This window comes from Leucopleurus acutus, assembly GCF_964270905.1.
Source record: "Leucopleurus acutus genome assembly, chromosome: 16".
NCBI classification, from domain to species: domain Eukaryota; kingdom Metazoa; phylum Chordata; class Mammalia; order Artiodactyla; family Delphinidae; genus Leucopleurus; species Leucopleurus acutus.
Window position 1 is genome coordinate 76055639 of NC_139158.1, and position 26618 is coordinate 76082256.

Consider the following 26618-nt stretch of genomic DNA (forward strand, 5'->3'; position numbering starts at 1 on the left):
ATGTGAGCGCCCATGCAGGCACGTGCATATGCGCTCGCAGGCATGTGCCTAAGTGTGCCTGATGGCACACACGCAAGAGTGCACACACGACACACAAGCACTCATATGCACAGCCTCACGTCCACACCTGCACACACCCACCTGTGTGGCCCAGAGCTGCAGCACCAGAGCCCGCGCCTGCATCTCCTCTGACACGCCCATCTCCTCCAGGTGCAGCAGGTAACTCTCCAGCCATTTGCTCCGGTGGGCCCGAGTGGCCAGCCTGGCTGGGGACAACAGCTTCCACAGGCGACCTTTGACCCTGCACACCTGGTCCTTATCCCCTGCAGGGACGGAGCACAGAGGATGAGGGTTACAGATCCACCTCCAGCCCAGGGTCACCCAGCCCTGACCTCCCATTAGGCCAAGGGTCTTCCAGATGTCACCCCAGGGGATGGGGAGTTCCTGTGGGAAAGAGGCGACAGGGACCCAGCCCTTAAATGCTGGCCTGGCCCAGAGGAGGTACTCAATCAACATTTGCTAAATGAATGGGCTTCTCAGCACAGCAGGGGGAGGGGCAGGAAACGGGGAGCCACATTCTCCCTTCCTGGGGTCTGATCCCAGAGGAACACCAGCCCATGTGGGTGGGGAGACCCTGAGAGCACACTCAGCACAGCGTCACTCAGGGGTAACAACCAAACTGACCACCAAGAGGGGACAGGTTGGTCTGGGGTCTCAAACTCAACTACCTGCAGGAAAGGCAGGTAAAGTGAATGAGGGAGGAGGGACAGAAAGGGGCCCAACGGGAGGGTCGGGTGGCTCCACTCAGCTCCACCGACCAGCCCAGCCCAGCCAGGGAGCCTGGGTTTCTAGAAGAAACTGAAATCCAGATGTTCAGGGGGAATCTTCTCATGTGTTTTAAAGTTAGCATCTCAGTAAGAAATTTTTAATCACCGCACAGGCCACAAAAGCATCTCAAGTTAAACTGGCTCACGGATCACCAGTTCAAAAACACCATTAAATAAACGATGGCGTGTTTACATTCTGGAAAACCGTGAAGCAGTGAAAACCAATGAGGAAGCTCTTTACGTCCAGCCCTCACCGGGCCCACACGGGCAGACCATTGAAGGAATAAAGTCAGATGCTTATTTATTTATTGTATTAACGCTACAAGATGATGCTGTATTGACATATATATATGTGCAAATATAAGACTTGGTTGTTCCAAAATCACTCCTTGGAAAAGGGGGAGTCACTTGGATTGCTACAAAATTCCAAAGTACTAGAAACTCTCTCATTGACTTTTTTGAGCCACAAAGCAGTGTTTCAGGAAGGTCCATCCACCCAGTGGCTCTAAACCAGGCTGCACGTTACAGGATGTAAAACGTAGGCGACACTTATTCAAGTGCATTAGTTATGTTTTCAAATATTATGCTCCCTATGCTTTTCTTCAACCTCTAGACACTTTCAGGTGACATACTTCTCAATTTAAACCAGTGAGGCCAATTGTTATCTGAAATACATGATTTTCCTCTTTCCCAAATTTTCAGGTACTGGAGCATCACCAGGCAGGTTTAAATCTCTGGCTGCTCAGGTCCCCACCCCACCCCCACCAATCTCATCAGAATCTCTGGGGGTGCGGCCCAGGCACACGGAGATTTTAAACAGGTGGGTGCAGGGTGCAGGGTGCAGGAGGTGCTGAAGCCACCTCAGTTGATGCTGGTTCTAGATGCTTACTTACAGGACCGATCTGATGAGATTGATAACAAAAGGAGGTAAAGGGCTTCCCTGGTGGCGCAGTGGTTAAGAATCCGCCTGCCAATGCAAGGGACACGGGTTCGAGTGCTGGTCTGGGAAGATCCCACATGCCGCAGAGCAACTAAGCCCGTGAGCCATGGCCACTGAGCCTGCGCTCTAGAGCCCGTGAGCCACAACTACTGAGCTCACGTGCCTAGAGCCTGTGCTCCGCAACAAGGGGAGCCACCGCAATGAGAAGCCCGCATACTGCAACGAAGAGTAGCCCCTGCTCGCCGCAACTAGAGAAAGCCCACGTGCAGCAATGAAGACCCAATGCAGCCAAAAACAAATTAATTAATTAATTAATTTAAAAAGAGAGAAAAGAATCAAAATAAAATTAAAATTTTTAAAAAAGGGGGGAAATTTAACGCAGATTTAGAAATGACTGGCATTTTTTAAGGTCTGACAGCACAAGTGCAGGTCTTGAATGTCACTGTAAATACGGCTTTTAAGGATGACTTTCAAAAGCAATGCAGTATGCAAAGACAACGGACAGAATGGGAGAAAATATTTGCACATCATACAGATACTTGTATACACCCATGTTCATAGCAGCATTATTCACAATAGTCAAAAGGTCGAAATAACCCGTGTCCATCAACAGATGAATAGGTAGACAAGAGGTGGCATAACCATACAATGGAATATTATCTGGCCTTAAAAAGAAGGACATTCTGATGCACGCTACAGCAGGGATGAATCCTGAGAAGGTTATCCTAAGTGAAATAAGGCAGACACAAAAAGAGAAATATTGCATGATTCCACTTATACGAGGTACTCAGAACAGGCAAATTCATAGAGCCAGAGAGTAGGATACAGGTTAATAGGGGTGGAGGGAGGGAGAGATGGGGCGTTATTATTTAATGGATACAGATCTTCTGGTATGATGAAAAACTTCTGGAAATACATAATGGTATGGCTACACAACATTGTGAAGGTTATTTATTGAATTTTATACTTAAAATGGTTTAAATGGTAAATTTTATGCTCTATATATTTTACCACCACTAAGAAAACAGGAAGATATGTGAATGTCATTTGGCAAATGAGCCAAAGATGGTGGTGTATAATAAAAAATTGGATTGGCAAAAACACAAGTAAAAAAAAATATAGCAGTAATTTGATCAAATCTGCTTAACATTTGGAGAGCTCTTAGAACAGTGCAGGATACACAAAATCTTACACAAGAGTTAGCTATTGCTACTGTACCTTGTTAGAAAAAGGCAAAGTGTCTACATCAGTGTGTTTACTATGCACTTGTGGGCAAAAGAGAAAAACAAGAATATAGCACATTTGCTTGTATTTGCGTAAAGGAACTCCGGAAGGATCCACGAGAAACTAATGAAAGCAGCCAACTGTGGAGAGTGGGGATTGGGTGGAAGGAGGGATGACAAGAAGGGAGGGGAGACTTTTCACTGTTACTATTTTATATTTTCAACGTTTGAACCACGTGAAACATATTCAAAATCTGGCACCACCCCCATCCCTGCAAAACATTTCCAGCGAAAGAGCACAGATTCATAGACTCGCAGATTCAAAAAGCTCATTCTGTATTTCAAACAGATGATCGGGAGTGAAGAAGAGGGGTTCTGAAAAACTGAGTTTGGTGACTCCACCTGGGATCCCGCTGATGGGGAAGACGCAGGTGTCAAAGGTGGAGTCTGAATAAGCCAACTCCTGAAATGTGAGCATGGGAAGAAAGCAACATTTCTAAACGGTTAGTTTATATAACACGTGAGCTTAACGAGGGAGGTTCAACAAAATCAATAAGGAGACATCGGGGCTTCCCTGGTGGCGCAGTGGTTGGGAGTCCGCCTGCCGATGCAGGGGACATGGGTTGGTGCCCTGGTCCGGAAAGATCCCACATGCCGCGGAGCGGCTCGGCCCCTGAGCCATGGCCACTGGGCCTGCGCGTCCGGAGCCTGTGCTCCGCAACGGGAGAGGCCACAACAGTGAGAGGCCCGCGTACCGAAATAAATAAATAAATAAATAAATAAATAAATAAATAAATAAGGAGACGTTATTTCATTTCCAGTCCTAATTATTTCCATGTTTAGGTTGACCAAAAAAACAAAGCACGACAAAACAAAAAAACTTTCCCACTGGGAAAACCAGGGTTTGCTGTGTATTTAGATCAGAGTATAATTGGGGCTCGTACTGTATTTTACCACGTGGAGAAGGGTCTAGAACTGCTCTGTCCAGGAAGGAAGCCACAAGCCACATGTGCTTACTGAGTACGTGAAATGTGGCCGCCTGGAACTGAGGCATGCTATGAGTAAAAAGTACACCCCAGATTTCAAGTCTTGCATGAGAAACAAAATATAAAATATCGCAAGAATTTTTATACTAATTACATGCTGAAATGCTAATATCTTAGATATACTGGGTTAAAGAAAAAATATAATATTTTTTATATTTTAAAAAATTGATTTATATTTTATAAAATTGATTTCACCTCTTCCTTTTTTTTTAATGCGTCTACTAGAAAATTTAAAATTACATATATGACTGGCATTCTATTTCTACAGGATAGCACTGTTCTAGCAGGATAACACCAAACTGATAACAATGGTTACCTTGGTGATAGATGTAGAGGGAGTGTGGTCAAAAGAGAATTTGCCTTTTCTGTAATATTTGATTGTTTTTTCCACAAGAGGCCGGGGAGCCAAGTTAACAGCCCAAACTCTGGAGCAGAGTGCCTGACCTTGAACAAGGCACCTCACCTCTGAACACCTCAGTTTTCTTACCTATAAATTGAGGTAAGAGTACTCATCACATAGGGTTATACAGGGATTGAATGCATTAACATATAAAGTCCAAAGAGGGATGCCTAGCACAGGCCTAATAAACATTAGCTATATTATTAAACAAAGCTTAATGAATGTTAGTAAATTATTAGTCCAAGAAGAATATATTCATGTATTATTTCTATAAGTAAGAAATAATAATAAATTGTGAGGTAACGAACACCCAGTTTGCAGCCATAGAGACCCAGGTTGAAATCCCAGCTCAGCCCCTTCCTAGAAGGATGATCTTGGGCAAATCACTTTGTATCTCTGAGTCTCAGTTCCCCATCTGTAAAATGGAGGCAACCTAGCTCACAGGATCATTAGGAGGACTCAAAAAGATCACACACAGAACACACTCTGTACTGGCAGGGGTTTGGTGAGTTGTACTTGCTACATTCCTGCCTTTTTTTTTTTTTTTTTTGCAGTACGCAGGCTTCTCACTGTTGTGGCCTCTCTCACTGTGGAGCACAGGCTCCGGATGCGCAGGCTCAGCGGCCATGGCTCACGGGCCCAGCCGCTCTGCGGCATGTGGGATCTTCCCGGACCGGGGCACGAACCCGTGTCCCCTGCATCAGCAGGCGGACTCTCAACCACCGTGCCACCAGGGAAGCCCATCCTGCCATTTTTATAAGGTATTATTCATCAGCCCCGGTGTAATGACTCAACGCTGTGAATCAGAACTGGCCGGCTCATGTGACAGGTAACTTGGTCAGAGGCAGGAGAAACAGGTTTGATGTCAGACCTCCCATGCTGTGTGGGCTTGGCTGAGGCCCTGTCCATCTCTGGGCCTCAGTCTCTCCATTTGTAAAGCAAGAGGACTAGGCATGGAAACACCTCTGACCACTGGAGACCTGAGGGTACAGTTCAGAGAGGCCCCCAGCGGAGACATGTGTTTTTTTTAAAAGCCTTGTGTTTTACCTTTAAAATGCATTTGATTTTTGCATTAGACCCTGTGATTCTTTAATATAAGAATGCTTTTTTCCCCCAAACAATATTTAAATAAATAATAATAATCCAGTGAAATGATTATTCCAGAAAGAAGCAGTATGCTTAGCTTGGGGCTCTAACTCCCTACTGCCCCCCAACTCCCTCCTGTATGAGAAGCACCAGACTCAGTGGTCTAAGGGTCTCCAAAAGGGTCAATTTTCTTTTAAAATGTTTACATTCCTAAAAGCAGAGGAGGAATAATGCATGTAAACGGTAAACAAAAACAACAATAATAATAAAAGAAAAAGAAAGAAAGAAACTCTAAGAGTTCAAATGGGTGTAAGATTCTCTCCATCCCATCTCAGCTTTCCCAGAGGCAAAAATCTATAAATGTTCCCACATTTAAACACAAACACACACACACCCCCATACCCTCTGTTCTGCACCTTTTTCATAACAGTAGATTTCAGCCTATAGCAGTATATCCCATTACTTTCTACAGTTGCATAGCTTTCCTTTGTGTGAAAGCATAATTTATTTCATCAGCTACTACGGGGGACATTTAGGTTGTTTTTAGGGTTTGCTAAAACAAGTGACATGCTAATGAATATCTGTGGATCCGTAGACACATGCAAGCATTTCTGTGGGGGTAATTCCAAGAAGTGGAAGTACAGGATCAAAGGAATGTGTACTTTATATGTTGATAGTTTCTACCAAATCACTCTTCGAAAGAAGCTGCATAGCCTCACATGCCCACAACCAGGTCTGAGGGCCATTCTGCACCTCAGCCTCCAGTCTCTAGCTGAGAAACCTTCCCCAACATCGCCACCTGCTGTCCATACTGGGAAGTGCAGCCTTCCCATACCCAGCCCAGAGCTGCTCCCAGAAAAACAAGGAGAGTTCCCCTCTGCATCTACACAGACTCTCCTGCAGCATCTGTATGGAGAAAACGGCAGCAGAGAAACTCCTCTTTCCTGGAGAAGCAATCCATGCCGGCACGTGTCAGTGCTTTATGCACTAGCTTTTGCAAGCAGACAGACCAAGTTTCCATTTTGCTGGCTCTGCCACCTACCAGCTGTGTGTCTATGACAAGTGACTTCACCTCTCTGAGCCTCAGTTTCTTTACCTGCAAAATGAATTTAATAATACCAACTTTCCAGCACTGATGGCAGGATTCAATACGATAAGGAATTGTCTCTAAAAAGACATTAAGAGTCATGAACAGGCAACTCACAAAGAGGAAAAGCAAATGGCTGGTAACACTAAAAGATGTCTCATACAGTAGTCAGGGAAATGCCCATAAAGCCAGATGCCCTTTTTTGCCCATCAGATTGGCAAGGATTTAAACACCGATAATTGCACATTGACAAGGTGGTGGGGAAATGCAAATTAAAACAACAAGTTACCCACCTCTGTCTATTAGATTGGCAAACAAATGGAAAGACTGAAAAAATCTGGTGGGGAATGAGCAGACTCCTTTCCTTTGGGTAGGCATATGAATTGCTCCATGGTTTTGGAAATGATGTGGCAACAGCTAATAAAAATTTTAGGGCTTCCCTGGTGGCACAGTAGTTGAGAGTCTGCCTGTCGATGCAGGGGACACGGGTTCGTGCCCCGGTCCGGGAGGATCCCACATGCCACGGAGTGGCTGGGCCCGTGAGCCATGGACGCTAAGCCTGCGCATCCGGAGCCTGTGCTCCGCAACGGGAGAGGCCACAACAGTGAGAGGCCCGCGTACCGCAAAAATAAATAAATAAATAAAATAAATTTTAATGTGCATGCCCCTTGACCCAGCAAACCCACTTCCAGGAAACTGTTAGAGAGAAATAAAATCACCAGATGGTAGAAGAGATACAAGTACAAGGAAATACTATAACAGTAACACACATGAAAAAGGAAACAATTATAAATATCCATTGGAGGGGGATGGCTGCCTAAATAGTGACCTCTACTTTGCTATATTCATTTTTGCTTGAGTTAGTTTTATCATAGATTTTCTGGGGTTTTCTGGGTATAGCATCAGATTATCTGCAAATAGGGATACTTTTATTTCTCCTTTACTCATTCTTATATTGGTAATTGATTTCTCTTATCTAAGTGCATTGATTAATGCCTCTAGATGTTTGTATTGACAAGGGAGACTGTATATTGTTAGGTTAAAAAAATAAGTTGCAGTTAATAGATATAATCCCTTTCTATAAATACACAGTGACACTTTAGATACATATATTTGTCTCCATTTTCAAAATAGAGTATCCCTACAAAACACTGTGAAGGGATACATCAGCATGTTAACGTTGGTTTCCATAGGAAGCTGAGCTTGGAAGACTGAGTATTATTACTTTTTACTGTCTACATCTACCACAAGAATATGTTTCTTTTTTTTTTTTTTTTTTTTGCAGTACGCGGGCCTCTCACTGTTGTGGCCTCTCCCGTTGTGGAGCACAGGCTCCGGACGCGCAGGCTCAGCAGCCATGGCTCACAGGTCCAGTCGCTCCGCAGCATGTGGGATCTTCCCAGACCGGGGCATGAACCTGTGTCCCCTGCATTGGCAGGCGGACTCTTAACCACCAGGGAAGCCCTCTTTTTTAATTTAAACAATCTAATGTGTTAATCTTAAAAATATATAAATAAATGAAATGGGGTCATGAGCTGTTGTGAGCACTGAATGAGACAATGTTTAACCTGGTATCTGGCACCAAAGAAAATGCTCAACAAAGTAGTGTTTTTTCTTTATTACCTCAGCCAATCCTAACAGCCACCTTCTAGGAAGAGCCTACTGTTCTTCCCATTTTACAGATGGGATCACTGAGGCACACAGAGATTACATAAGAACCAGTAAACCACCTCAAGCCACCTGAGCCCAGAGTCTGTCTCGACCACTGCCTTCAACTGCTCCTCCAGAGAAAAGACCTAGGGCAAAAAGAAGTTAAGTAGGGACTTCCCTACTCTTAATTTCCCTATTCTTAACAACTGTGGCACAGTAGTTAAGAATCCGCCTGCCAATGCAGGGGACACGGGTTCAAGCCCTGGTCCGGGAAGATCCCACATGCCACGGAGCAACTAAGCCCATGTGCCACAACCACTGAGCCTGCACTCTGCAGCCCACAAGCCACAAATACTAAGCCCACGTGCCACAATTACTGAAGCCCGTACACCTAGAGCCTGTGCTCTGCAACAAGAGAAGCCACCGCAGTGAGAAGCCCGTGCACCCCAGCGAAGAGTAGCCCCCACTTGCTGCAACTAGAGAAAGCCTGTGCGCAGTAACAAACACCCAACGCAGCCAAAAATTTTTTAATTAATTAATTAAAAAAAAAAAAAGAAGTTAAGTAACTTGCCCCAAATCACCAGCAAGGAAGCAGCACAGTAGGGATCTGAATTCAGGTCTTGTTGCAAGTACCTGAGACCAGGACACACAGTTATTTCTCAACCTTCCTACAGCACCTGTCATACATGCAGGGTCCCAGCCTCACTGGAGATTCAGATTCAAATGGACCATGATGGGGCTGGGTGACTTGTCTTATTAACAAGGACCCCAGAGGATTCTTCTCACTGGGGAAGTCCGAGACACAGTGGCCAGGGAAGAATGCAGTCCAGTGGTTCCTATGGCCCTGGCACTCTGAATCCAGCAGGAAGCTCTTTACCAATATTGAGTCCACAGAAATGAATGACGTGGGTTTTTACAAACTGATGTGGAAAGTTCTAGATGTGGAGTTCAATGAAAATGCTAAGTAGCAGAACAATGCCTCTCCAGTGTGCTAGGTCAATGTTATAAAAGCACAGGGCTGACAACTAAGAGAAACGAAGGCATGTGTGCTCAGAAAGACATGCTCAAGAATGTTCGTAACAAGCTAAACCAACCAGAAACCAGAACCCACCAAGATGTCCATCAACCAGGAATGGATGACAAATTGTGGTTATTATACTAATGAAATACTTCACAGCAACGAAAAAGAACAAACTATAGATACATTCAACCTGCATGAATCTTACACACATGAAGCTGAGTGAAAGAAATCAGACATGAAAGGGCACATGTTGTATGATTCGTTTTAAAGGAAGTGTAAGAACAGGTAAAACTAAGCTGAGGTGAAAGAAATCCATACAGTGGCTAACTCTGGGGGGTGGATACTGACTGGGAAAGGGCATAAAAAGTTTAGATTTACCTCTAAGCTGTGCATTTAGGACATGTGTGCTTTCCTGTACATAAATTATACCTCAGTAAAAAAGAGAAATTAAAAACCTTAAAAATAGAAAAAAAATGACACACAACTCTGTGTGTGTGTGTGTGTGTGTGTGTGTGTGTGTGTGTGTGTGTGTGTGTGTGTGTGTTTAGAGAGAATTCTGCAGGATATACTCCAAGCTAGTAATAATGGTCACCTCTGTGGATGGGAGCGGGAGTCGTGGGCTGGGATGGGGAGAAGTTGGAGAATTCTTTTATTGTTCCCTTTAAATTATTCTATATGGCTTGAATTTCTTATAATCAGCATAAACTACTTGTAAAAAATTCTAGAGCAAATTAAATCATAAAACTAGAAAAGGAGCGCACACACACACACACACACACACACACTCAAGGTCCCCAGGCCCCACTCTAGATGTGCTGTATCAGAATTTCTACCAGGAACCCCAGCTCTAGTCCAAGCCCTGCCTCTCCACCACTCTGCTCTTGCATACCCCAGTGACGGGGATCTCACTACCTTTAAGGGCATTAGAACGTCTTTCCTCCTATGTTGTCTATGATCCTCCCTCTCTGGGTCCCTCCACTAGCCCCACCACCCACCAGGGCCCCCATGGCGCTTACCCACTGACAGGGAGCCACATGCCAGTTTGGGGAGCAGCAGGTCAAGCTGGCGGAAGGTGTGGAAGACGTCGGCTGAGTGGACGCGGTCCTGGGCCTGGCTCTCCTGGGTGTGTGGCGGTGCCTCGACACCGTACAGAGTCAGGTAGCCGGCTCTGGGGGCGGCAAACAGCTGGTCAGTGGGTTGTCTTTGGATACTCCCGGCCGAACCCTCCCAGGGCTGCCTACACGTTTTCTTCATTTGTACACCTGAGGAGCACCTGATTTTCCTACCATGTGTCAGGGACCTCTCTGGGCCACAGCGTCAGCAGAGAAGAAAACAGACAAAACCCTCACACACCCATGGAGCCAACACTCTAATGAGGGAGACAGACATACAGAGAAACGAGTGGATGAATCATAGGTCAGCTGGGGCTCAGAGGGAGGGACAAAGAGGGAGGGGGTGGGGAGGGGCTCTCGGTGAAGGATGAGAAGGAGCCAGCGTGGGAGGAGCAGAGGGAGGGGCCTGAGGCGCAGGGAAGAGCCAACCTCCTGCGGCGGGAAGGAGGCAGAGTGTGGAGGCGCTACCCGGAGGCTGGCGAGCAGAGCAGAGTGAGGGGTGGCCAGTGGGGCAAGATGGGGGCACCGATCAGGAAAGGAGGCTCCTGCCCCTGGAGATGGAGTCAGGGTGGGCTCCCTGGAGGAGGCAGGTCTGAGCTGAGACCTGCAGGATAAGCAGGGGAAAGGGGTTCGGGCAGAGGGCACGGTCCCCGCAAAGGCCCAGAGCCAAGGGAGCAGCAACCACAGCCAGGTCAGGGCGCTGCCAGGTACTGCCGGCCCAGGTGCTGGACTGGAGAGTAAGGGGCCGGTGCGGAGCACCCTGGGAGTCTGCACACACACACTCAAAACACACACACACACACACACACACACACACACACACCGCCCGCAGGAATGCTCTCAGAGGAAATGTTTTCACCACCAGCCACTTTTTTTTTTTTTTTTTTTTTTTTTGCGGTACGCGGGCCTCTCACTGCTGTGGCCTCTCCCGTTGCGGAGCACAGGCTCTGGATGCGCAGGCTCAGCGGCCATGGCTCACGGGCCCAGCCGCTCCGCGGCATGTGGGATCTTCCCGGACCGGGGCACGAACCCGCGTCCCCTGCATCGGCAGGCAGACTTTCAACCACTGCGCCACCAGGGAAGCCCCACCAGCCACTTTTTAATGCTCCAGGAGTCCAGCCCCACTGGCCTCAGTCCTGGGAGGAAAACCACAGGTTTTCACTTTTTCCACGTGGTGAGAGGGGCCAGGACTTCTGAGAGAGACACCGTGAAGCCCTAATGCAGCCCCCTCAGGCCCTCCTGGGTCTCCCAGGACAGGGATTTTCCGGAGAAGGAGAGGAAAGAAGCAGGAATGAGGGAGGATGGGGCTGAGAAAGGCCTGTCTGGTCCCCACTTTGTTCCTCTTCACACAGTGTAGACACATAGTAGGTCTTCAATAAATGTTCTATCAATGGATGAATGGATGGATGGGAGGGAGGACGGGTGGATGGATGCATGGGTAGTTAGAACCTAATCCTGAGAACACTGATATTGGAAGAAAATATGGGGTCACCATGATTCTGAGCTCAGTTATCCAAGCTACTGTCCCACCTTTTCCCTGCATCCCACTCACCTTCCCCTCATCCAGTTTTGGCCTCCATGCCCCCCAGAGATGGCGAGTTCAAGACCTGCCCATCCCACTGGACTAAAAGGAAGCAATCCTTCCTTCAGAACAGCTGAAACGAGCTACCTATAGAGTCTAACCCGTCGGCCCTACTGATGCCTCTGCATCAGCCCAGAAGGAATTCCCTCCTCCTTTTCCTCCAAACGTGTAAGCCCCTGGATCCCTCTTCTTCAGAAGAATGTCCTCAGTCCCCTTATGGCAGAAGTTGTAAAGGTGCAGCCCACAATCTAGATTCAGTCCAGAAACGTGTTTTGTTTGGTTAATAGAGTTTTCCTAAAAACAACCGAATGCATATTTAAACATTTGGGGAAATTCATACAAAATCTGGATTTCCCCCTCCATCTCATTTTGAAAAAGGAGAAAGCCTGACCGCTGGCAGCCTACAGTCCCGCCTGGCAGCCCTGGGCAGAAGTGGAGTCACGGCCACCCCTCTTAGACGGAAACAAGCTGGCAGGGTCAGACGGTCCTCCCCAGGCCCTGCGGTCTCTGTGACACTGCAGTTAAACACCTGTCACCATTTGTCATCCTACTTGCACTGGTTTTTTTCTTAAAGCAGAAAACTAGTTCCTTAGATAAAATAGCTACCAAAAATAGGCGATGCAAAATAACCCCTCCCCAAAAGACAAGAAAACCAGGAAGACCACGAGGTTTCGCGCTGTGGACACGAAGGCCCTTCCTGTGGCGCCTCCACATCAAAATAACACCTGGCACAGCTGAAGACAGGCAATAAATAATTACACGGACTATAAATACACACATGACCTACAGGTGGCGCTAGGAGCCATAAAGAAAAAGCTGGAATGGGCCGGGTAATGAGGGGGCCATCATATTAAATGGGGTGGCAGGAAAGACCTCCCTGAGCAGGTGACCCTTGAGATGAGACTTGAATGAAGTGAGGCGGGAGCCATGCCGACATATAGGGAAGAGCATTCTTGGGCAAGGGAACAGAAACTGCAAGGGCTTTGAGTTGGGAGCATGCCTGGCCTGTTCCAGGGGCAGCAAGGAGGCTGGTGAGATGACACCAGTGGAATCAGAGTTAGAACTCTGGATGTGACTGAGTGAGGCAGGGGCCCACACAGGACAGGTTGGAATCTCATGGTCTCGGGCTACGTGAACACACACCTCTGTACCCGTGTGACTGTCATCCAACTTGCCCACTGCCTTTCTATTTCAGGGGCTGCAGATGGCGATGAAAAGGCCCAAGGAGGCAGGAGCTGCAGCCCAGGGCTCAGGCCCTGAAGACACAGGGATCCATTTATGTCTGCCCTCCTGCACTGTGCCTGCTGTTACCATGAACCTAAATGGACCCAGCTGCCACCGCGTGGCCCCCACCTCCCCCAGTGCCTCAGCTTCTTCTCTGACTTCTTTGCCCGCACAAGGATACAGGATGGCAGGAGCTAGGAGACCTGGGAGTGCCCTGCTGTGAACTTGCTGGGTGGTTTTAGCGGCCCCTCTCTGGACCTCAGTCTCCACACCATATGACAGGGTAGACCAGACCTGCATCACTCAGACCAATCACAGCCCTTGATGGTATCTGCACCACTCCAGGGTGAAATGAGAAAAAGGCGACACACCAAGGGTCGTGCTTGAGAGTGTAGGCTCTGCAGCCAGCCCTGCCAGGACCCCAACCATGGGACTCTGGGCAAATGACTTAGAATCTCCAGGCCTTAGGTATCTCATCTGTCAAATGCGGTTTGTAAAGTACCCGCCTCATAGAGTTGTGAGGATTAAATGTATTAGCGCACACTGAGCCTACAAGAACACACACACGTCATAAATATTCCTGTGTGCCCATATGTGTCAGCAAATGCCTGTCCTTTATCCTCAAACTGTGTTGCTGTAATTTTTTTGGAGCGGTTGAAATGTCTCGCTTGTATGAGATGCTGGTCATTAGGGATGCCACCAAAAACTACTGGCTCTCCTTCCCTCACTGCCTGTGGCCATGCTCCTCCATCCCTGCCACCACGCAGTCAAATCCACCAGCAGGTCCCACCAACCCCATCCCCCAAAGCTACCCAAATTCTCGCCATCGCCTGGTCCAGGCCACCATTCTGTCTCACCTGGGCAACTAAAACAGCCTCCTAACAGGTCCCCCTGCCTCCCTTTCATTGCCACCCACCCGAACTATGGTCTAGTCTCTGTCTGGCAGCCAAAGAGAGCTTTTAAAACTCTAAGTCTGGGCTTCCCTGGTGGCGCAGTGGTTGAGAATCTCCCTGCCAATGCAGGGGACACAGGTTCGAGCCCTGGTCTGGGAAGATCCCACATGCCGCGGAGCAACTAGGCCCCTGGGCCACAACTACTGAGCCTGCGCGTCTGGAGCCTGTGCTCCGCAACAAGAGAGGCCGCGATAGTGAGAGGCCCGCGCACTGCGATGAAGAGTGGCCCCCGCTTGCCGCAACTAGAGAAAGCCCTCGCACAGAAACGAAGACCCAACACAGCTATAAATAAATAAAAATAAAGGAATTCCCTTAAAAAAAAACGAAACCAACTCTAAGTCCAATGGTGTCATACCCCTGCTTAAACCCCCAATGTCACTCATCTCACTTAGAATAAATTCCAAAGCCTTCCATGGCCTCGAGGCTCTGTGAGACCCAGTTTCTGCCAGTTTCTCTGACCTCATCCCCCCGCCCAACCTCCTTGGCTCATTAGGCTCCAGCCACACTGGCCCTCTCACCAAGCATCTGGGTGACCAGCAAGGCTCCTTTTCTGGCCTGTGTCTCCTTTACAGCTCACAGGCTGAGTCAGGCGACCACTCAAGAGTCCCAGATACAAAATGTCGCCTTGCAGCCTTTGCTTTGGAGCATCCCGAACTGCTTCCCCAACCACAAAGTCCTCCTGGTTCCCTTGGCCACTATTAATGGCTGGTCCAGAGTGCTGGGCTCACCTGAGCAGGAAGCTGTAGGAGAATTCGAGGAGTCCCATCTCATGCCAGCCACTGCCTGCTTCCATGGTGTCACCCAGCAGGACAGTGTGGAGGTTGGTATACATGGCTTCCGTGAGTGCCTGGAGCTCTTTGTGGAGGAGAGTCCTGGGGCAAGGAACCAAGGTGTGAGAGGGTAGCTTCCAAAAATATATATATATGCACACAGGCACCTCCTTGGCCAAACCTCAGAGTCCCAGGGCTCCAGTGCCTCAGTGGCAATGAGGGCTTTTGGAAGATTGGCTTAAACAAAATATTATTTCTATCATCATCCACAATGACGATAGTTATTATTAATTTTGCCAAGCACAATGATCTCATTTCATCTTTTGACAGCCCCAGGGATAACAGTTACTATTATGATACCCATTTTACAGATGGAGAGACTCAGGGACAGAGAGGAAAGTGATTTGCCAAGGTCACACAGCCAGTAAGTGATACAGCTGGGACTGAAACCCTGATCTGCCCAACTCCAGAGTCTGAACTTTTAAACATGATAGCCATCCCCTCTCGGGGCACATGAGCTTGGATAAGGAACCCACAGACTTGCAGAAGAGAGAGAACTAAGAAACCAGCCCTTTCTCCTTGAGATCCAAAGTTAGGGAGACCTGTTTGGATAAAGTGTCCTGGACCAAGGATTGCTAATAAACATGGCTCCAAGTGAATGCTCCATGAGGAATAAGGCAATCTGGCTGGCGATCTGGTCTCGTCGTTGAGTACCTAGGAGTCTGAGGAGAGGACCAGTTCTGGGAGAGCATGTGGCTGAAGCCAGAAGCCCCTCTGTACTGAGCCCCCACAGTACAGTCAATATTGAGCCATGACTGAATGTATGATTAGAAGCCAGGAAAGATGGAATCTTCTATCTAAGTTTAAGGCCCCTCTACACTGCACAAGGATCTAAACCATAAAGGACCCCACTGCATCGAGCGAAGCGTCCATGGGGTGGTGCAGAGCCGGTGTTCAACAGCGACACCTTGTGGCAGCAACAAGACCAGTGCTAGTGTGCCCATCAGGTGCTCTGGCTCTCTGTCGCCATCTGCTGTTTGGACATAGGATGGACTCCTTTAGACTGAATAAGCCCCTGGGTTCTTGGATAATTCAAGACGGGAAAGCCTCCAGAGGGGTTCCGTGAACTTCCAGGTAATAAAAGCTTTGGGATGTTTCACTGTTGGAAAAACAATAGATACGACCCATGTGAGATAATGTGTGTGAAGGGCTTAACATAGCGCTTGGCACATTGTAAGTGCTTAATACATGGGAGCTGACACAGTGATCAACCCTGCTCCAGCTGTTCCCTTGACTCCACTCCAAGCACTAGTCCTTGACAGAGACAGGAGCCCCCAATAGATGTGGCAGCCATGCCCAGAAGACCTCATGCCAGCTTTTGAGAAATGCCCAGAAACTCTCGAGGGTAGACACTGGAGGAAACTGGGATCCTCCCTGGGTAGGGGGGTAGGATGCAGTGAACTGTGGACTCTTGTTGCTAATGGAATCCCTAGAATAGCAGGACCCAGGACACTCAGGCTCAGGAGTACTCCTAGCAGCTGTCCCACAAAGCCAAGGTCAGACTGAGCATTGTCTCTCATCCATGTTCACCTCATGAGGCTGGCCTTTCCTCAGCTTTAGCAGTCCTGCAAAACCCGGCTTTCTAGATGCTTTTCCTGACTCCAGGAGGTGAGTCTTCCTGGAGAGAGATCGCTAAAGATGCCCATCAGACCGTGTGCACTCTTTAGGGGAGGATGCAGAGTCTTACTTCCTCAGTATCTCGGTGGGAGGAGAATGGGCTGTGGAGTCTGCAGACCTGGGTTCAAATCCCAGCTCTGACGCTTACTAGCAGTAGACCTTGGGTAAGTCACTTCACTTCTCTGAACCTCTGTTTCCTCATCTGTAAAATATGGATAAAAATACCTACCTCTGAAGCTGTTGCACAGATATGAACACGTGCCTATCAAACACCTGGCATTTGGCAGGTGTCTTCAGAGGGAGGTTGGCGTCATTCTGTGCTCCTGCATCTAGGATGGTGACCAGTGTATGAACGAATACAGGGTAAATGCCCTCACAGGTCCTTTTGTAAGTATTACTTATGTTTCAGGACCTGCACCACTTCCTAGCTGTGTGACCTCGGGCAAGTCACTTCTCTTCTCTGAGCCCCGTGTCCTCATCTATAAAATGGGGCTGTAAGTTACCCTCCAGCATTGCTGTGAAGACTCATGAGATCATGCATGATGCCTGGCACAGAGTATGGACTCAAAAACATTAATCACCCCACCACCTCCCTTTATTTCACAGATGTGGAAACAGAGGCTCGGTGCGGGGGTATGGTTTGCCCAAAGTCACAAAGCTAGGCAGTGGGAAAGCTGGGATTTGAATCTAGGTCTAGCTGACCCCAACCCTGGTCTCCTTCTACTAAAAATCAGAGCTGCCTCTTGGGAAGTAAAGAGTTCTTCTTCAGCCCAATTCTCTAGGGTTGTTTCTTGTTTTGTTTTTGTTTGTTTTCACAAAACGAAATGTCTTTACTGGACACCTGTTGTGGAAACAAGCTCAGCTCACACAGGACTTGAACTACGAGGGTAGAAGCCGATCGCCCACCCTGGCCCACCCATGGGTACCATCTGCAGCCACTCACGGTTTCATCTTGGACTTTTCATCACTGGGGCTGTAATGCGGAAGCTGCACGTCGAAAATCCTCTCCATGAGGAAGACGGCGTAGGCGTGGAAGTCCAGCCTGGTGCGAGGCTCCCACACCACCATGTCATAGGAGTGTGGGTCCAGGAGGACAGTGACATACCTGCCCCCCACCAGCACCTGGGAAGTTGGCAGGGATCGAGTGAGGAGTACGACTATGAACAACAGCAGTTCTCTGAGGTCGACTTACCCCGTGACAGGCAGTGGCCCCACCAGCTACTTAACAGACAATGTCCCCTCATCTACCTCTCACAACCACCCTGTGAGGCAGGGACCATCATTCATCCATTTATAGCTGAAATGTGATAAGGCGTATAACGTGCCCAAGACCACACACCTGAGAAGTGGCAGAGCTGGGAAAGGAATTCGGCACTTTTTCTGAACCAAAGGTTATGCTCTTAACCACCTCACTTTTAAGCATCTTCCACGGTTATCTTGGTTAATGTCATATCTCCAGCAGCCAGGAGAGAGTCTGCCCACAGAAGCAGCAGATGGATGTGTGTGCATCGTAGGTGGATGGATGGATGGATGGGATGGATGGATGAATGTACAGACGGATGGACGGGAGGATGTCGGTGGATAAATGGATATATTATAGGTATGGGTGGGTGGATGGATGGATGAGTGGATAAATGGATGGAAGAAAGGAAGGAAGGATGGATGGATGTTGTTGGATAAATGCTAGTGGATGTGAAAGCAAAACCTTCTTTGGGAGGCTGAGCTCTGTATGTAACATGCTGCTCAAGACAGGAAGGAGACAGCACTGGAGAGCTATAATCCTGCAGTCAACAAGGGTGAGGGCATTTTCCCTCAAATGTGTGTGGAGGGGGTCACACAACTCCAACTACCCACTGCCTTAGCCTTGTTTTCAAAATGTGGTCTGTGAGTCATGGTGATCAAACTCTCTTATAAAATACAAGCCAATATCCAAGAAAAATGCTGTTGGGTGGATGGTTAGATGGGTGGATAAATGGAAGGATAGATCATTGAATGTATGTTGGATGGAAAGATGGATGGATGGGCAGCTAGAGGGTGCTTGCAAACTAAATGTATCAATGAATGTTGGGTACATGGATGGTAGGATGCTAAGTGGATACTGGGTAAACAGATTGAAGGGTGAATGTTGGATTCACTTCTAACCTCCAAGTTAGAAGGAGACGTGGAAGGTGGGTGGATGAGTGATGGTTGTTTGGATGTTGAAGTGGTGGATGGAGAGAGATATAAATAGATGTATATAGAGTGGACAGACATTGGATATTGAAAGGATAGATAATCAAATGCTGGGTGGTGGTGGCAGATGGATGGAAACATGGGCAGATAAGCAGAAGAATGGAAGTTGGTGGAAACTGAATATATGGTTGAAAGTTGGATGGATGCTACGTCCATGAGTGGAAGAATGCTGGATAAACTGGGTAGACAGGTAGAGGAACAGATGATGGACAAGTGGATGGAGAGACAGATTTTGGATAGATATTTAGAAAGATGGACGAATGAGTGGATAGATGGAGGTTGATGGAAATGGAATATATGAATGAATATTGGATGGATAGATATTGGGCAGATAGGCAGAAGGACAGATAGGCTGCTTAGATATTGGGCAGATAGGCAGAAGGACAGATGTTAGATGGATGGGTAGATGTGGGACAGATGGAAGTTGAATGAATGGATAGAGGTCGGTTAGATGAACACACCAAGTATTGGATAATATTAAATGACTGCATAGCTGCATGTTGGGAAGATGCTAGAGGGATAATGAAGGGATGAATGTTAGATAAACATTGGATGTACAGTTGGATAGGCATATAGAAAGTTGGCTGGACCACTGGATGGTTAGTGTATGGATGGGTATTGAAGAAATCAGTAAACACCAGGTTTAATAGGCCCAGCTGCTCATCCCCTTCCCTCCCAAGAGGCAAAGAGGCACTTACAGTAAAGATATCACCATGCTTCTCCTTCATCCTAGTGAGGAAGCTGGCGGCATCTTTTCCAAACTCCAAAGCATAGCCCAACCAGGGGATACTGCCCAGGTCCAGGGGGGGCTCGCCAGGTCGCCTGCAGAAGCCACAGCACTTATCACCATTAGATAAAGCAGGGAAGAGGATAGAGTGTGGGGCGTGGCGTGAGATTTTCAGGGGAGAGGAAGGCTTCCCTGAGGAGACATTTGACCAAAGACCTGAAGGCGGTGAGGGAGGGAACCACATGGGTATCTAAAAGAAGAGCTTCCAAGCGGAGGGAACAAGTGCAGAGGCCCCTAAGCTGGATCATGCCTGGTGTGTGCAAAGAACAGTGAGGAGGCCAGGGTGGCTGGATGTGAGAACAAGACGTGTACAGTAGAAGGTGAGGCCGGAGGAGTAACAGGGGCCAGACCATGCAGGGCCTTGCAGGCAGCTCTGAGGACTTCAGCGTTTGCTCTGAGTGAGGGGGGAGCCATCAGAGTTCGAAGCAGAGGAAGGACAGGATTTGGCTTTGGTTTTTACAAGTGGCTTTTGGCTGCTGAGTAGGGAATAGACCACAGGGGGCTGAGAGCAGAAGCTGGGGTACCAGTTGATGTTCGTACATACTGGGGGGTCCAGTTAAGGTGGTCACCTCTCTGCAGGTAGGAGAACCTTCCAGAACCCAGCGGTATTAGGATACAGAATTCTCTGTATGAGCCAGCATGGACCAGGGTCCTGGTCATCTCACACTTCCTCTCATGCCCACCGAGAAAGGGTAAGGCTGGAGGGCATGGCTGGAGAGCAGGAGGTGGTAGAACTGCCCTGTGGCTGACCCCGACTGCCCCTCTCCAGCTCAGAATCTGAGGTATCTCAGGAGGCCAGACGCCATGCCCATGGCCTGTGGGGATGCCCCAGGGGTACAGGCAGCTCAGCCAGGGGCTAGGAAGGTTGCGTGTGATATTCAAGGTCAAAATCTCATCTGTGAGAGCAGAGGGACTCCTCTGAGGACATAATAACATATCTACACCTCACTACGGTGGATGGAATTCTAATATGACTACAATGACCTACAACTGAGTGAGGGAGCTGGTGCAGTTGACTTTGAGAAAGGATGATTCTTCTTAGTGGACCTGACCTAATCAGGTGAGGACAGGGCTTACAAGGGGCAGGGATCTTCCTGGCAAAAGAGACTGAGATTTGGCGTAAGGGAGATTCTTTGCTGCTGGCTTTGAAGATGGAAGGGGCCACATGGCAAGGAATGCATGGGGCCTCTAGGGGCTATGAGTGGACCTTGGCTGACAGCAAGCAAGAAAATGGGGACCTCAGTCCCACAACCGCAAGGAGCTGAATTCAGCCAGATTCTTCCCTGGAGGTTCCTGATAGGAAGGCAGCCTGGCCAACACATTAATTTCTGCCTTGTAAGACTCTGGACAGAGAACACAGACACACTGTACTGGACTTCTGATCTACTGAAGTGTGAGCTAATAAATGGGTGTCGTTTTAAGCTCCCAACTATATGGTAATTTGTTACACAGCAAGAGATAACTAATATACTCAAACTGACATTGCACTTGCACTGGGCCCTGCCCTTGGCCAAGCATTCGATATATGAATGTCTCATCTCATCCTCCCCAACCACCCTCTGAGGGTGCGGCTCCATTCACACCTTCACCAAATATTAACTATGAAGCAGGCATCGTCCTGGGTGCTGGAGATACAGGAGTGAACAGGGAAGATGAGGTGGAGAGCCCTGACCTCACAGGGCTTACACACTAATAAGCGGAGACAGATGAAAACAAAGAAGCAATATCATTTCAGAGAGCGAGAAGTGTGATGAAGAAAATAAAGGAGATAAAACGTGACAATGAAAAGACAAATAACCCAATTTAACAAGGCACAAAAGAATCTGAATGGACAGCTCTCCAAGGAAGATATACAAATGGCCAGTGAGCACATGAAAAGATCCTCAACATCATTAGTCATTGGGGAAATGAAAATCTTCCCTTCATCTTTCTTCCCCTCCCTGTCTACGTTCTTCCACCATGGCCTCCTGCCTCCTCCATCTGACTGTCCCCCAACATAACCCAAAGCGGGGAACAGGTGGTGGACAGAGAGACTGGCTAGATTTGAGGGCCAGAGTTTGGGAAATATGGAAGCAGAACCAGAGGCGAGGGTTGAGGGCATTAGGAAATGCCTCCCCCTACCCACTTCCTCCTCTCGCCCCACTCCCACCCTGCCTCTGAGCCCATCATTGAGGAGACTCGCAAAGGGGCAGCTCGGGGATTCTAAGGAGGTGCTGGGGACGTGCCAGGACCCTTCCTTTCCCCTCGCCTCTCTGTGAGCCAGCTTCTCCTGAAGGCTCTGTTTAAAGGCTGGCACAGCACAGGGCTGGAGGAGCCCAGTGTGCACCTGCCCTCTTCCAGTCCAGGTCTGAGCCCAGAGACAGGACACGGCAGCGGCGATTTCTGCACAAGAGGCAGGAGGGCAGGATGGTTGTCATGAGCCTGACCTTAGCACCACACTTCCTGGCTTCAAATCCCAGCCGTGCTCCTTGCCGGCCGTGTGACTTTGCTTCCCCATGCCTGTTTCCTCACCTGTAAAAGAGTGACAACACTACAGACTACACTGGGCTGTGATGAAGATGAAGGGGGCTATAGAACAGTGCTTGGCACCTGGCAACCGGGGAGCAGCTGGGGTGGGTCTGAGAAGCAGGACCAATATGACTCCCAGGTGCCATTTCTTGAGCAACGGCTATATGCCAGGTGCAAAGGTTTCCTTGCTTGGGAATAATGGCTGATACTTGATGAGCCCTGACTGTGTTATCCTTTGAGGAAGGAAGCATTGTATTTCTATCAAGCCCATTTTACAGCAGATGAAACTGAGGCACAGAAGGGGCTGAGCCACTTGCCCGAGGGCCCACCTTGGAGGGTCTGGGTTTCTGACCCAGGCAGGCCTGGCTGCAGAGCCCACACTCTTGATGCTACCCTGGCCCCAAGTCACCCCAAGTGGACATCTGCACAGCCACTTTGCAGGTGAGGAAACTGAGACACAGAGAGGTTCCAGCGACCTTCCCAAGAGCAGGGCCTGAGACCTTCCCCTAAGACATCTTTGGGGTGTGGGTGGGGCTTCCTTTCCCTGCCTTTCACTCTGCCTGCCACCGGAGCTCCCCAGCGAGCCTGGTGTTATTTCTGGCAGCACTCATCTTTCCCCTGAAAAGTTCCAAGGAGCTGCGGACAAAGGTAGGAAGCTGGGAGCCCAGGCGTCTGATTCCTGATGTGCCAAAGGCTCCTTCAGCCCCCGGGCCCTGAATCCAACCGAGGCCCAGGTCACATTCCAGGGTGACTCAGCCAGAGGCCAGCGGGGGCGAAGGAGGCTCTATTTTGGGGTCTGCGGTCTCTAGCCTCCCTCATGGACACTCTCACTGTTCTGAGGCAGGGATGCAGGGCGTGACCCTCTCATCCCCAGCTGCTGCCCACACGGCTGATCGCTGCCTTCCCTTCCTCCTCTGTAAAATGGGGGTAACAAGAGTGCCCCCATCTCCAAGTTAGGAGAAAATGAGATTGGGGGCCTAAATTCCAGCCCCTGTGGGGTCTCCCAAGGGTCCACGCAACTCTGCCTCCCCAGGGTCCACACTACCACCCGCACAACTGTCAGTGACTCCCATACCCACACTTCTCCCCAGTACCCCACCTGGCGAAACTGCTAAGCTGTCCACAGGTATAAAAATCAACAACTCACCCTCAAAGACAAATTAGCTCTCTGGATTGATAGCAAGAATTAGCTAAAATAATGTTTGGCATTCCTTCTAATCCAGCAATTCCACTCTCACCTACTATTATCGTCATCATTCCCTGTTTTGTTTTGTTTTGTTGGGGTTTTTTTGGCAGTGCCGTGCGGCCTGTGGGATCTTAGTTCCCTGACCAGGGATCGAACCTGTGCCCCCTGCAGTGGAAGCACGGAATTCTAAACACTAGACTGCCAGGCAATTCCATCATCATTCCCATTTTAAAGACTGGGAAACTGGACTTCTCTGGCGGTCCAGTGGTTAAGACTGCGCTTCCACTGCAGGGGGCGCAGGTTTGATCCCTGGTTGGGGAGCTAAGATCCTGCATGCTGTATGGTGTGGCCAAAAAGAAAAACAGCATAAAGATTGGGAAACTGAGGCAGAGAGCAGTTACTCAACTTGTTCTTATTCCTGGAGGCTGGGAGTTTCCATATGCTAAGCACCTGGGTACCCAGCCTCCCAGAATCCATGTATTCTGTGGCTGCCCTCATCTGCCCCAGAGAAACGCACAGACTAGGAGGCCCCACAGGATGAGCCCAGCACATTGTCTGAAATAGCAAAAACACTGGAAACAACTTGAGTCCCTCAATAGGGACAGGAATAAAAGGGAAAAAAGAAACCTGCACCTATTCATACTATGGAATACTACACAAAAAATCGAAAGAATGAATTAGATCTCCACATAGCAACATGGACGGATGTCAAAACGAAAATCTGGAGTGAAAACAGCAAAGGTACAGTCTGAAAACAACTCTGTACAGAGTTTCCAAAAAGCCTGACAACTTAGGAAAAATAATTTATTTCTCTATAAGGAAACTTATCTGTAGCCTTTTTCGTTTTCATTTTTCCAGGCAAATGATTGAATGTATGGTGTTAAGTTTCACCTGGAAAGGTGTCCAGAGGTTGAAGAAAAATATCGTGAACTCACTGTGTGGAAATTCAACTAACACATTGTTTAAAAATAAAAGGTTTCCAGAAAACTTCTGGAATTTTCAGACACTCTGATTTAAACACACACACACCACACTTCCACCGCCCTGTGTTATCTACGAGCTAATGTCTATGCGTATAAGAATAATTTTTAAAACAGCTAGGAGGCTGAGGAGATATGACAACCAAAGGCAGTACCCTGGATGAGATCCTAGCACAGAAAGAAGACGTTAACGGAAAAACTGATGAAATTCAAATAAAGTCTGGAGTCTGGTTAATCGTAACAGACCAGTGTTGGTTTTTTTAGTTTTAATGACTGTACCATGATAATGTAAGAGGTTAACAATAGCAGAAACTGTGAGGGGTATTTGGGAACCCTTTGTACAACTTTTCTGTAAATATAAAACCAGTCTAAAATAAAAAATCTTTTTAAAAGATCTGGGAGGGTCCTCTCAAATTAATCAACAGTAGAGGTCCTGAATTGTCGGAAGAGTGGTTAGAAGGGCTTCAGTCTTATTTATAATGGGATAAGTGCTTAAGTCGAATGTATTCCTTGTGCAATTCAAATTAATTTTTAAAATATTTTATAAAAAGAAAAAGATCTATACTGCCATCTCCTTGACTTGAGATAGGTGAGTTTTACTTTTCTCCTAAATCGCAGATTCTCAATGGAGCAGGAGAACCTTGGGGACTAGGAAGCTGAGGCGTTTGGTTCTGGTTCTACTCTGCCCGAGTAGACCTCAGCAGAAGGGAGACCCCTTTGTGGGCCTGAGTTTCTCTGGCAGAGGGAAATACCGAGCCTACTCAGCCCCTGCATCCGGATCGGGGAATCCTGTGGAAGGTGGTTCCAGGGCCGGTAGGAGGGCATCGCTCAGGGCCTCTGCCTTCCCCAGCCTCAACTCTGCCGTCTGTGTAATGGGGGTGAGAGCAAGCCTGGGGGGTGACACCGAGTTGGTGCACGATCCAGACAGAGGCTGAAGAGCGGGAGGGGGCTTCTTCCACCGGGGGTCACACCGAGCATGTCCACGCACCCACTCTGCACCCGTGACTCTCGGTTCTCACCTGCAACCCCCTTGCAGGTCCCAGCACCGCTCTCTGGGCCAGGCCCGGGCTTCTCGCGCCCCGGCCGAGCGAGTGTGTGCGGTGGGTGAGCAGCCCTCTGGGACTCCCGTCCCTGCACCTTCCCGCGCGCGTCTCCCCAACTCTGAGCCCTCTTTAAGCCCTCTGGGCCTGGCCCCCTCGCCGGGGCGGGGGAGGGGCGCGGAAGCCCCTTCGGCCGGACACTTGGACTCCCACCTCCAGGCTCGCCCGGGGGGTGTAGGGGACGGTGGGAAGAGGATCCCCTCCTGCCCGGGGGACTGGAGCGGGGGCTCCGACGTGGGCCTGCCGCTGGCTCGGCGACCCCCTCGTTGCAGCCGGGGCGCGGGCCTGAGCGGAAACGACCCTTTGTCTGGCCGGGGGCGGCGCTGGCGGGCCGGGGTGGGGGGAGCCGGGGGTAGGCCGGGCGGGGGGCACTCACCGCGTGCGCCGGCGGGTCAGCAGCAGCAGCAGTAGCAGCGCGGCCAGAAGCCCGAAGACCACGGCCCAGGACATGGCAGGCGCGGCGACCAGGCTGCGGCTGCGGAACGCCGGAGGCGGCCGGCCTGGCTTGGGGGCCACGGGGGCCACGGGGACCCAGTCCCAGAGCCGACCCCGCCCCCACGCCCCTCCCTCTCCCCCCGCCCACCCGCCTACGGGCGGGGGCAGGGCCTGCGATCCCTCCCAGGTCCAGAAGGGTGGGTGGGGTGGCTCTTGGAGACTCCGTTCGGCTCAGCTTCTACGGGACGGGCTCCGACCCCTGGCCCAGGAAAGGGTGGGAGGGATGTGCGTGGAAAATGTGGGTGCGGGGGACGGGAGGGATGGTGTAGGGGAAAGGGAAGGAATGTGCAGGGGGGGAGGGGTTACGCGGGGGTGTGGGGGAGGAATGGGGGATTTGGGGAAGAGGAAGGAAGGGAATATGGGGGGACGGAGGGGTGATGGGGATAGAGAAAGTGTGAGGATGAGAGGTCAAGCGGTGGCAGAGGAGGGATTGGGGGTGGGAGGGGACTGGAAGGGCCTTTCCTCCACATTCCACCTAAACAGTCTCCACCACTCTAGCCGCCCCCCCGCCCCTCACCCATCCCCTCCCCACCCCACCCCGGATGGGCTAGAGACCATTAGTTTTCTATTCTGTTGGTCTGGGCGGAGTGGGGTTGTACCGCCCCCTATTTTACCTTCAATAACTACAGTGGAGGGGGCACAGGAGCTGAGAACACCCCGCTCTGAGTCCCTCATCTGCAACTGCTGTAAGGGACGATAAGTGTACCTCACCCACGTGTACCTGCAGCTCAG

General features: G+C 49.4%; 1 protein-coding gene across 1 annotated transcript in view; it reads right to left on the bottom strand.

Moving 5' to 3' along the window:
• Window positions 1-25841, bottom strand: part of PTGIS (prostaglandin I2 synthase) — a gene marked incomplete at its 5' end in the record, with an annotated part of 39373 nt that extends 13532 nt beyond the window's left edge. The window contains 6 exons of the mRNA XM_082856267.1: window positions 142-323; window positions 10297-10448; window positions 14880-15023; window positions 17542-17720; window positions 19529-19652; window positions 25768-25841. Of these exons, the coding sequence (XP_082712393.1) occupies window positions 142-323; window positions 10297-10448; window positions 14880-15023; window positions 17542-17720; window positions 19529-19652; window positions 25768-25841 (855 nt within the window). The remainder of the gene's footprint in view (window positions 1-141; window positions 324-10296; window positions 10449-14879; window positions 15024-17541; window positions 17721-19528; window positions 19653-25767) is intronic.
• Window positions 25842-26618: the final 777 nt, after the last annotated feature.